The 12,820-nt window shown below is 39.5% G+C and overlaps 1 protein-coding gene across 1 annotated transcript; it reads left to right on the top strand.

Moving 5' to 3' along the window:
- The first annotated feature begins 2,392 nt into the window (after positions 1 to 2,392).
- On the top strand, positions 2,393 to 10,722 carry plp2b (proteolipid protein 2b). The gene is made up of 5 exons (XM_084366736.1): positions 2,393 to 2,901; positions 8,747 to 8,902; positions 9,005 to 9,103; positions 10,241 to 10,337; positions 10,423 to 10,722. Exons 1-5 carry the CDS (start codon positions 2,803 to 2,805, stop codon positions 10,434 to 10,436), a joined length of 465 nt encoding a protein of 154 aa, XP_084222862.1. The 5' UTR covers positions 2,393 to 2,802; the 3' UTR covers positions 10,437 to 10,722.
- Positions 10,723 to 12,820: the final 2,098 nt, after the last annotated feature.

Here is a 12,820-nt window from a genome sequence, read left to right as displayed (position 1 = left end):
GGTTTTGTGAGGACTCCACCTTGCGCTCCCTAGTGGTCGGGGAGGGTATCAATTCAATTTGATAGACTTTATTGGCATTACATTTTACAATTGATAATGAAACAGATAAATTAAACAAAACAACACATACACACATACGGTATATAACATATATCACATATACTGTATATCCTATTTCATTATGTATGTGACTGTATGTACATACAGTCACATACACACATCAAATAAAAACAACAATAAAAACAAATAACAAAAGAAGGTGATGTGAGTAAGAAGAAATATGGCAAGTTTTCTCTGTTGTTGTAACATTAGCAGTCTGCTCTGCAAATGTTTTTTTAAGGAAATTTTGGCCTTTTTTCAAACTTTTGGGAGAAGTCTTCTATAATATGCCTGCGATTTTGACATTGTGATAAGAAATGTAGTTCTCAACAGCTCCCCCATTACAACAACAGCGCAGCCTGTCTTGTCTATAACTGAGGTGGTTTCCTCAGCCAAAAATGATAAGAGAAGATATCAAAAAGACAGACAGAGCATATAAATACGGCAAAATGCATTGTAGTGGTCCAAAAAAACCTGCTTTTTGCAGTGAACTGACAATCAAATCAAAGTATAAAATACATTTAAATTAAATTCAAATGACTATCATAGAGTGGGTAATGTTTCCACAGAGATGTCAGAATCTATATGATAAATGTATGAAGAATTATGATCATATGTTATAATTTAATGTAATACCATGGCCAAGATACAACCCTCTGTTATCAGCTCGCAGGGTCTTAAAACTTCTCACTGTCTATTTAGATTTTACAATCTGTATGTGAGCTATTTACCACAGCTGTGTCTCATAATAAAAACCTGCAAATCACAACCACAACCGGAATGTAAATCCACACAGTGGAAAAAAAGATCCACCAATTAGGATATGATGCCTTCAGAAACTATTGGAAATACCAACATTCTTAGTTGAACAAATATGAAGAATGGAGGTATTTATTTATTTGTTTATTTCGGGCATGTTAGTTAGACAGTCATCATCACATATCATCTTAGTTAAAATCATATAGTACACATGGCCAAAAGGGAAAGCGGGAGAAGCAAATGCTTATCTAGTCCCGCGAATCGTGGATTAGGTAATCAAAGCATTTCACCACACTATAAAAAATAATCCATTACAAGTAAAAGCCTGCATTGGCCCTTTAAACCTGCACTTGAAAAAAATGTACATTAGTATTTGAAATCAACTGCACTTAAAGTTCCTAAAATCAATATGCTTAATAGCTAGAATGGGCCATGATTATAGATACATTAACACGTAAGCAGTACTTTAATGTTGTTGTGTATTTGTATTTACTTTTCAGTGGTGTAATCTATAATATATTGTCTGATATATATTTTATAAACTTATCAAGTGTTTTGTTTGTAAAATCTTAAAGGAAAAGTTCACCCAGAAATGAAAACTGAGTCATTATCTACTCACCCTCATGTCGATGGAAAGTGGGTTTCAGACTCCACAGTGTTGCAGCATTCTCCTAAACACCTGAAGTAGATGGGGACTTGTTTTAAAATACAAAACAAACAAACGAAAACATCAAATGGCTCGTCTGGCTACAGCTTGTCCAGCATAGTCAGAGTCTCTAAAAGAGATGCAGTGCAATGTAAAAAAAACAACAACAACACATAAATACGATTGAGAAGAATTAAAACAAAGTCAAATTGTAGAATATAAACAGATTAAACAGTAGAATGAAAATGAAAGTGCAACTAAGACTGTGCATTTAAATAAAAATAACATTAGCATCAAAATATACTTAAAGTGTAAATAGACAACTTTCCAAGCCCCCTCCTTTCCTTTGCGGTGTAGAGTTTCCACTTCCACCGTCCACTGATTTTTCTTCAGCTATTTCACCGTGCAATCAGTATTTGATCAAAATGTTAAGATGAAGCTAAAAAGTTGGCTGTTTCCAGTTTAAGGAACCGAAAGCAAATGTACTCAATTTGCAGAAAAACCTTTAAACAAACATACATACATACTACATAGTGCACCTTTAATGCAATAATGTGTACAACAATGTAGTATTGTAGCCGGTGGTAGGCCTAAATGTGGATTATTGTGGTTATGGTTATTTATATGATTTTTTATATATATATTGCTTTGAAGAAGAAGAAGAAGAAGAAGAAGAAGAAGAAGAAGAAGAAAACGAAAAAGAAGAACAGGAAGAAGAAGAAGACACTTTATTAAGCTCCCTTGGGGAAATTTGCATTCTTAATACTGATGTTAAGTGAAAGTATCTCAAAACTACTTCAATAAAAGTATAAACTGTTAACAGATAAAAGATCAACCAGCGAAGAATAACATTTTGCAACAGGTCTCCCGCGGAGTCTCCGAGCAGCCCCTGAAGGCATCACGAGAGCAGCCCTGCTCCGCTTGGCGGTACCGGAGCACCAACAGCAGCTCCCCTTGAGAAAAGTGAAAGCCAACGCCCCACTGTCAGCTCCTCAGCTCCTCCCTCCCTCCTCCAGAGAGAAGTTGAGTTTCTTCAGAGCAACGGTGGTCGTGACGGAGCTCCAGTAGGTTACATTTTACCGAGACTTCTCATCGGAGACGTTGATTCATCCGACCGGCGGTTAAAAAACCCAACAACAACCAACAACAAACTTGTAGCTAGCTTGAGCGGGAGCAGCAGTCAACACCCGGACTTCTTTATAAAACTATCTCTCTGAAGACAAGTTTGTTTGTTCAAACGCTGTTCGTCGGCTGCTCATACGAGATACTGTCGGTAACAATAAGTTAGTTATTACAGAATGGCTGATACAACCGCGGTCAGCTCCGGCGCTAGCTGCCTGGAGAAGCTGAAAAGTTACGTGAGGACCCCGAAAGGTTTTATCCTCGCAGCAGAAATAGTAAGTTCACTGACCAGGCAGCTAACATGTAACTCTCAGCTTCTGTGCAGCTCTGCTACTCATGCTTACAACTGCTTACAAAAACTGTTTATAATGTGTTGTGCGTAAGTAGGCTGCAAACTAATCAATATTTCATACATTGTAAAGTGGGTTAATGTGGCCTTCGTGATTGCTATTGATTGTGTCCACTTATAAGAGCAGAGTAATCTCGGTGTAATGCTTTTAAGCAGCATGTCTGTTTAATTTCTGTCACTAATATTCTCTGTTTCCTTCTGGAAAGCTGTTTTGTCTCAGGTCTAGTCAGGGAATGACAGGCATGTGGTCTGGGTGGTGGGGGATCATGAACAGGGGTTAAGGGTTCCCACCTGTCACTTGTGCTCCACTGTTTTCTCATTTGGCACCAAGGAGCCAAATGCTGAGCGTTAATGGCAGATGAGAGGTCACATGGGTTAACTCGACCCAGTGACTGTTGTCGGGCTTCTCCCTTCCTTCGTATTATACCACAGACAGGCAGATAAGGAGTGTCTTATAATATGGTGAAGAGAAAATGCAGCACGACACATTTCTGAGGTTTTTCAGGTTATGTTTTTGCACATCCAGCTCGAGTTAACACAGCTACTAAGTCACAAAAGGAAACATCAGAGTGACACACTAATGTGAGCATTAGGTTTGTAGTTTTAAGTTTCCCACTTCCTGGCAGACTAAAACCACTTCCTGTTTGGGAAGGCCTTTTTATTTACACTGCCCTTGAACACCCCTGTGCACATGATTGCCTTTGTTTGCATTTCACAGTGGTGTGTTCATTTAACACATGACTCACTTTGAGCTGAAATTCTTAACTTAAAGGGAAATTATGGTATTTTTAAACCTGTGTTTTGTATTTACATGTTCTGGTGTGTCATTGGTTCATATCAGAGACATCATAGAGGGCACAGAACACCTTAGGCCTTCTGAATAGAAAAGTCTTTAACACAAGTGATGGCGGTTGTATGACACACATCCCGCCCTATTTTAAGCCCATATTTTGGGACAAAGTCACTGATGGCTGCCGTGGGGCAAGACTTGCCTATAAGGACTTAGTTCATACTGTACTTGTTTTGGAAGCGGTCCAGGTGGTCACCTTAGCTGGCAACCGCAACATGGCTGCAACGTAATCCTTTGGGGCAACTCAGACCGTCAAAGCTACGATACTTTTTTGATACCAATTTTCTGAAAACAAAATATTACGTTACACATACATGCGTTGAGCCCTGTCTCTGCGTAACCCAGTGTGTTTGCTGCTTCCCTCGAGACCGTTAGTCACCAGCACTATTAGATCTTGGCACAGCAAGCGTGCTGCATTTTCTGTAATGTCAGAAAATTAGAATAACAACTTCAGCCTGTCAGTAGACACAACAAGCCTTTTTAGTGGGTGTAACACCGACAGTCAGAGTTGCCCCGAGGGATTTAATGGCAGCCATGTCGCAACTGTCAGCTGAAGCAATCTACAGGACCCATTCTGAAACTTTTGATAATATCAATCACATACACACACAAAAAAACAGAATTCCCCTTTAAGCTCTGCAATTCAAAAAAACGTTCATCAGGTTTTAACTTGGCACGTGCATTGGTATATTATCACGTATCTCACAGTTGCTTGCAAAGTCCTGAAATCGTAATCGTACTACTGTGTTATTACTCTCCAAGTTTTTCTAAAACTGTGGAAAGCTCTTTCTATCGCTGATAAAAATGGTTCCCCTCAGAACTCAACAGGCTCATTATAGAGCAGGCTGTCAGATGTTGGTGGTCAGAGGTCCACCCACTGTTAAGTCTTTTTTTCCTTTTCAGAGGTAATGGAAATTCCAGCCTGTGTGTGAAGTTTAGTCCAGGGGACAAAGAATGCGTGAATTGCTAAGCACACACATCTCTCTGGTGTGTGCCATTTGGGGATAGCCTCAAGCCTCAATGGATACACTCGGTAGTTCGTTGTTTCCTCTCCCACTCACGTCTTTACCGGAGCCTGGTAATCTGTAAAGGAAGTCATCTCTGATGGTGGATGTCTGAAATAGTTTACAGTGCAGGCAGGGAGGGAGAGGGGTGTGGGAGTGAAACAGGAAGACAAATGCTATTACTGCTTATTATGTTTAATCTAATGGGAAATTGGGTATTTAACCTCAGCAGTCAGGATTACTGTGGTTTAAATCTTCCAGATGATAAACCAAAAGTCTACAGGATGAGATTATGGCTTACTGTTGTTTGCTGATTGATCTGTGGAGTTCTTTAAGCTTGGACTACACTGCATTTTTTAGTCTAATTGATACTGCGCTATTTTATTTGAGGTCACTTCAATTTTTATTTCATTTTAATTAGCTAGTTAGCTCAGTTAGCTGTGTAGCTAGTGGCTATAAGCTGACATGAGTATGCACGGACTTGGAGCTGGGAGTGTTTGCACTGCTTGCGCAGGAGACTTGGGCTGCCGGGGCTAGCTGGTTAGCATGCTAACTTTAGTAGGTATCTTGTCACACAAAAGATAACGTCAAAAGTAATATTTCTTCACATTCTGTTGATAATCTTCATTAACTTTTTAAATGTCTTCAAGTAATAATCCTGCACAGTAAGCTTTATGTTTATACCAGGAATATTCGCATTGAGATTCAAAATCTCCTTTACAAAGGAGTCCAGGCCAAGACAGCAGCATAACATTTGTGAATTTTCCGGTGTTCAGCAATAGAACATGTGCATTCAACTGTAAAATAGTCCATGATCCTATTTTTATAATACTTATATAATAATCAAGTTTAAGGTGTCTCTGCTACTCACACCAAGATAGAGGAGCAAAAACTTTCCCCAAAGACAGTTGTGCCGTTTCTAGGAATGACTCACACAATTTGTCCACAAACCAAAGGTTGCAGCTGCTGGTAGCTTTAGGTGTTTAGGTGTGTTGTTATGTTGATATGGGCCCCAGGATGATTAGCAACCACATTAAAACAATGAAAACAGAGAGTTGTTTTGGCTGAACAGATGCTTTATTATGACTTCACAAAATATCATGTCATCATGTCAAAACTTAAAATATATCTATTTCTAATATCAGTAATACAATAGAATTCAATGCTGCAGTTAACAAATGTACAGAGTATGATAACTGTCCATTTTCATAACACTGTATGCCTTAAAACCGGTACAACGCTGCAACCCTACACATAAATATGTTCCTTTTTTGAGATGACTTCACTCACTGCCAGATCACACCTATAAGTTATTCCTTTTTTCTGGCTGTCAGGGACATGACAATACTTGAAGCTGCTGTACAACTTACAGCTCACAGACACACACCCATGTAGTGCACATTTCTGTTTGTCTTTGGGCACAGTTAAGCCAGTAGCGATAAGTCAGGATGAGTCATGCAGCGAGCTGATCTTTCACCCCGCTTTGAATGTTATGAATATGAAGTGGTCACGTATTTGTATAATTGGAAAGCAATCTTTTCAGATAAGGGAGGAGAACGAAAGTAGAAAATGACTAGATGATTGGAAAGAAAGAAGAGTGATGAAATGAAACTGAACTTTCCATTTGCTCCTCAACACACATGGTAATGCGTTTTAGTGAGTCACGACTACTATTAAGAACCAGCCCAAAATGTGCAGGACTTCCCTAGCAACTGTTGCTGTTTTGTGTGTCACTGTACCACGGGCGGGCTCTTGGCTCCCATGTTGCTGCTGACTATAATTAGCCGAGCGTTCACGACAATTTCCCTCCAGTCAGTTTTAAAGAGCAGCTCATTATTAGGATGTGAAAAGATCCTAGCAGGGATTTTAAAATCTGACCCGTGCAAACAGATCCGCCGCTGTGTGGAAAACATAAAGGTGTCAACATCTCACAGCTTTTCTTGTTCTGAGGGACTCTTGTGCTGTGGGTGTTGCTCTGTGCGACGGCCTCCTCAGTAGCCGCTGCCCTCAGAGCAGCCGACTCTGACCTGAATAGAGCCTCTGTTGTGTAGGACTGTGGCCTCAGCCAGCCCGCTACTCTACAGAGGCAGCCTGTGCCAGTCTCCAGAACACATGAACTACTGATGCATCTGGCTGACTAGCTGACTGGCTGCGTGTTTACGTAACGGTTTGCGGGCTGAGGGGAGGAGAAGCAGTAGTGACAGATGTAGGGCCGGTGTCGCCTCAGTTACATCATGTGCGTATGTATCATATAGGCTGCTGTGATTTGACACTCCCAGCCAACTGGTCTGTGTCTGAGAATAAAACATTGCAATGTGCGAGATGAGCTTGTTGGAAATAAACATCAGAGAAAGAGTCTGAAGGGAAACACTGGCACTGAAACGTGTATTTGAAAACGTATAAGCACTGAAATGTACTTTTTTCAGTGCCTATGCAGCTTTTTACAATACAAATGTTTCAATGCCAATGTTTCTTCTTTCTGTTCAGCTTTGTTCACAATCCCAAATATTATTTTCAATGCCAGAATATAAAGTCACTGTTCTAGCCCCATATTAACTGTAAATCTCTTTCATTAAAGGTGCAGTGTGCAGTTTTTCTTAAACAAAAAGTTGTCTTTACATTTAGTGTCTTTTTTGCCAAACACATTGTGTGTCCTTGAGGTCCAACTCAGTTGCTACTATTTTGAACACATTTCACCCCCCATAAAACGATTGTAAAGCTGCATTGTTTACATCCATGTTCGCTCGCCGTCTTCTTCCCTGCATTTGTTGCCATATCAGTACGCTTCCTTACACGTTACCCCGCCAATTATTGATTAGTGCAGTTGCATGAAAACAACTGGCAAGGGAGTGAATCTCATCAGGCTGTTCCCTCGTGTGCGTGCTTGTTACAAAGACAACAGGGATTCGCATGACTAGAACTAGTAGTTAACTCCACAGAGTACCTTTAAATAACACCTATGACAAATACGAATGACTGCTTTTAATCTCTCTTTATATTTTTTCTACTTACTATGTTTATGGTTATTAGGGCTGTCACGATATTGATGATTTCAGCTCAGTGGATCAAATGTAACTACAGACTATTTTAAAGATAGGATAATATGATTATATGTAATGTAAGTGATCATATGCACAACTTTATTAAAGCTGCAACAATTAGTAGATTCATTAGGAGTATTTGATCTGTGTCGTAGAAAAGGACTATCAAATTAATGCCACTGTAGTGTTTTCAAGTACATTACATTGTCAGGCTTCATAACACTGAAGGACTATTTGAAATGTCCACTCCTTCACAGCTGTAACATGTTGTGTGAATTCATCAACCCACACAGTTTCACAGCAGCAACAATAGCAGTATTGAAAAAAAAAGGGTGATACTGGTTCAAGGCCGTAGGCAGCCTAAGTTTATGATTTCTCCACATTGGCAGCATTTCAGTGGAATGGACTGAGAAGAATGCACGCAGACTTTTTTCCCTCATATGGAAAAATATGATCTTGATTGAACAAACACGTGCTGAAAATCTGAGAAGAGAGCAGCATGTGATGGACACACTAACTGACGGTTTTATTAGACAGCATGCATTGTTGTCTCCCCCTAACAGTATTTTTTGCCTAGAAAATATGTTTGTTTTGTTCTTCTGTTGATGTTGAATTGTGTACTGAGTGGAGTAAATGAAACAATGACAGCTTTGTAGGAGTGATTTACTGTCTGGCTGGCCTCGCCTATTGAGTGGACACAGATCTTTTTCTGTTACTGAGAACTGGGATGACAAGTCCTTTATCAGTGAAATTTCAGCTGTTTCATGAAATCATACAAACCCTCTCAAATGGGAGGAATTTAGGCAGCATCTTCTAGTTTTATGGTGCAACACTCCTCTCCTCACGTCAAATGATTAATCTGTCTGTCAATTTTAGCTCCTCAGTTTCATCATCATCATCTGCTACGCTGCATCCCATTATGGAGGCTACTCCGCTGTGGCCATCTGCGAGATGGTCTTCGCCATGGTCTTCTTCGGGATCTTCATGATGGAGATGGACAAGCAGATCCAAGTGGTCAACTGGGTCTGGAGCGTGAGTCCACGCCTCTCTCAGCAAGCATTCACACACGCACAGTGACAAACACACGTGCAGAGTAGCACAATGCTTCATCTTATGCTTCCCTCTTTTGTGCAGGATCTTTTCCGTGCTGGTATCGGTGCTGTCCTTTACATCATCACTTCTCTGATCTGTGTGATCGGAGGGAGCGGGGACGGTGCTCGTATCGCAGGCGGGGTCAGTGTTTGCAGCCATAAGTTGGATACCAAAAGTGTTTATATGTTTGTAAATGTTTTGTTGCTTATTTTGACAACCATCAACCAGCATCTATGGCTCAGTTATATTGCAGGTGTTGAAACCCAGAGGTGGTTCTATCACATTTGATGTGTTTGACACATTTTGAGTAAAGGCTGTCAGTCAGTGTTGAGTAATGTCAACTCAAATCATGTTTCATGCTTCCTTCCTGTTTAGGTCATTTGCAGACTGCAAGGTTTTGCCATAATTCTCTGACTCAAACACATTTCTTAGAACTCAGAGAAAAACCTACAAGTTAACACAGAATCCACAGGTTATTTGGTTTAAGCAGTTCAATGACATGTCTTCGCATTTTTGTGAGCTGTCCCAACCTTGTTTTCAAACAGGTTTGATTTTATCAACATAAGAAAAGTATGCACTTGAAGGGGAAGCACCTTGGAGATAAGTCTGAGATTAAAACGAACGACATTCATTTACATCAACGGGAGGTGTGGAAGGACGCAGTGGAACCACACACACAACTACAGTACCAAATTGATCAGTCAGCCACTAATTATAGGCTATTATTCATGTAATAGCATGCTTCATTGGAAATAAAATGGTGGTGGTGGAAAGACAAAACAAATACAAGCTACTGTAACTGGTAGAGAGTGAATGATTGATGTTGACACAGCCGCTGTCTTACTACAATACTGATGTTAAGTCAGTAACTAAATACCAATACAGTGAAGCCTTTCGTGGGATGCAAAAAAATTGTTGCTTCACATCCTGCTTAGCTTGCACACTGCACTTAAAGGAACCAACTCCAATTGCCCAATAGCAGGACATGTGGAATAATCTCTTCTGAGAACAGTTATGTAGGTTGAAGTCAAGATGACAGAAGTCTGGTACTAAAACTGTCTTCTGGTGTGAGGGGCACAACAACTGAGGCACTGAAAGTCTTGCAGTCTGCACTTGGCTTTAATTGTGTAACAGAGAATAGGAGATATATGTATTGCAAAATAGATTACAGTATTTTCAAGCATTTCTGTTACTTTGTCTTGCATTAACAAACGTTGATGCATTTTATGTGACCAATGATTATTATTGTGATTCTGATCCTGAGCTGTCGTTTCTTAGGTATTTGGTTTGATCGCTGGTCTGCTGTTTGCCTATGACACCTACACCATCTTCCTGCAAGTAAAGAGCACCAGGCAGCACACAGCAGCTTCCACTGGTGAGAGCAGCATATATTCTCTGTCATGACACACTGACAACAATCCTTGTTTCGTATATACAGCAAGTTTTCTTCTTGTTTACAGATGACAGAGTTTAAACACTCCCAAGACACGTGTGCCTCTGTCAAGATGGCAGCAGGAGAACAAAGATGATTTTGTGCAGAAGTTAACGTAAGAGTGGATCAGAGAAGATGATGGACAGTAAAATGAACAGGTCACAGTTTAATCAATGCCACTGTATGGTGTGAACAGATGAGAGATTTGCTTAAGAAGAGGGTGACGTAGTAGCCTGCATGTCAGACAAAATCGTTTCTACTACATGAGGAATTCCCCCTCACAAAGATTTACTCCAGCCTCAATGTACCACTGATTCAAAAGGGAAAACTGTAAATAACAGGCAATGGTTGATAGCAGCAAGCCGCTTGTCTAATACACGTGTCTACTGTTGACGGACTGCTGTAGTAAGTAGTAACTGTAAGTAGTAACTGTGTCATTTGAACTTTAGAAGTACACAATGAATGGGTGCTTTAGAAATCCTCTAACATAATTATTCATTTCTTTAGTGTGTTTTCTGTATATTCAGTGAGGTTTCTCAGCTGGTCACACATGTTCTTCTTTGTTATTTAATTGTTGCTCTTTAGAGTGCTCCCCGTGTGCCACAGTGCCTTAAAGCAGCTACAAGGAGTTTTTAACTGGTTAGGAAACAGTTTCAATTTAAAACGGATGGCCTTCATAAGTAAATGAGATCATCAGCGAGAAGATTGGCTATTTCTATTCAGTTAATCTTAACGCCTGTCCCCGTAAAAAAAACTTATAGCCAATAAATATAAAGGGTAAAACAAAGCCAAGGACATAACAAGCATCTGAGCCTTTCTTACCCTCAGCTGGCATTGACAACAGGTTATGAACTTTTTAAAATACAAAAATGTAAAATTATTGTTTAGTTGATCGGTATCTTGCGATGAGAAGCAGGTAAATTATCTGTTAGCAGTATTGGCTGAAAAAATCTATATCGTGCATCTCTAACGTTTACATTTTCACAGGCAAGCTTTGTAGTGCATTAGCAACTTAAAAGGAAGCATGAGAAGGGTTTTTGTTTTAGAGAAATATATTTTCCATTATATTTAGTTTTTATGCCCGATTCTGGGGCAGAGTCAACAAAGACACAAAGACAAGAATTGACTGTAGATTAATAAAAAGCTTAACGGGACAGCGATAGAGCAGGGACATAGACACGAGTCAGTAATTAAACAGACGAGAAAATCGTGGGATTTGAAAGGATTCGAGAACAATCCTGAATCCTGAACAGGTTTTCCTCCTAATATATATACTTTATTATTGTGAGACATGGAGCAAAATCAACGTCATAGCACACTGCTTTTATTCTGCCTCAGTGACATTGACACGCAACTTGTTTAGTTTAGACTACAGTGTGAATAGTTAAGTTAATTCTCTCACTTGGCTGGTCTGTTTTATCTTGTTTAATATCCGTTGTCACAACAGTTTGCACCAGTGACAACATAACCACGTAGCCGACAAAATCCACACAAAATGAAAGTTCCTTGTAGTTGCTTCAAAGTCTCTTTCAAATTAACCAGTGTCTTCATCTTACTCATCTTTTATTTCTGGATCTAAACATTTGAAGTGGCCTACCGTTACTGATGAGAAATATTTGGGCTGTTTTTGTTCTAGACAGATTTTAGTTTGGGTCAATAGAAGCTGTAGACGTCCGTTAACCATCAACCACATGTTCATCATTTCAATTACAGTGTCATCCTCCAGTTTCACTTATCTACTTTGATTCTTGCTCAGGTTGTTTTTTTTTTTGTATTTACATTTGTAACACATTTCGTTCAAAATATTGTTCTGTTGACATTTTATACCGACCAGTAGTTCAGTTCAGTCCAGTGTTTTGTTTTGTTTTTTTGATGAGACAGGTGAATTTCTCCACAAAAGTCACATAGTTAGAATTTTACTACGTGAATATCACAATTTTGAAGCAGTTTTCTGTACCCTCTGGTGGTTATTTGACCAAGTACAACATCACCTTCTTGTAATTTGTTTAACATGCTTTACCCTTGCTTTGGGAAATAAAAGCCATTGTTAAAACAAAGAAAATCTGTTTTTGTAGCTTGTATTGATTACTTTTGTTGCGTGATATATTTGTACTTTAACTTGCCTTCAATCAGATTGCCACTAGATGGAAGCATACTGCCATTTACAGTGTATCTGAAATGAAATGTTTAATCAAAGGGCTCCTGTCCCGTCAGCTTGGGGTTCAAGTTGTTACGAGTTAACATTGCAAAAGTAACAGCTTTGGTGATGTTTGCTCTAGTCTCTTATCATGTTGGTGTTCAGATGTTATCAGGAACTACTATGTTTTTACACTCTCTGCCAGGATTTTTACTGACCTTGTGCAGCGTGCATCTCTGATCTCTAATCTCATCTGAAAAAATGCTATATTGCATGCTGTGCCCTTCTT

Source organism: Pagrus pagrus (assembly GCF_965226575.1).
Source record: "Pagrus pagrus genome assembly, chromosome: 11".
NCBI lineage: Eukaryota > Metazoa > Chordata > Actinopteri > Spariformes > Sparidae > Pagrus > Pagrus pagrus.
This window is presented reverse-complemented; position numbering and strand designations above follow the sequence as displayed.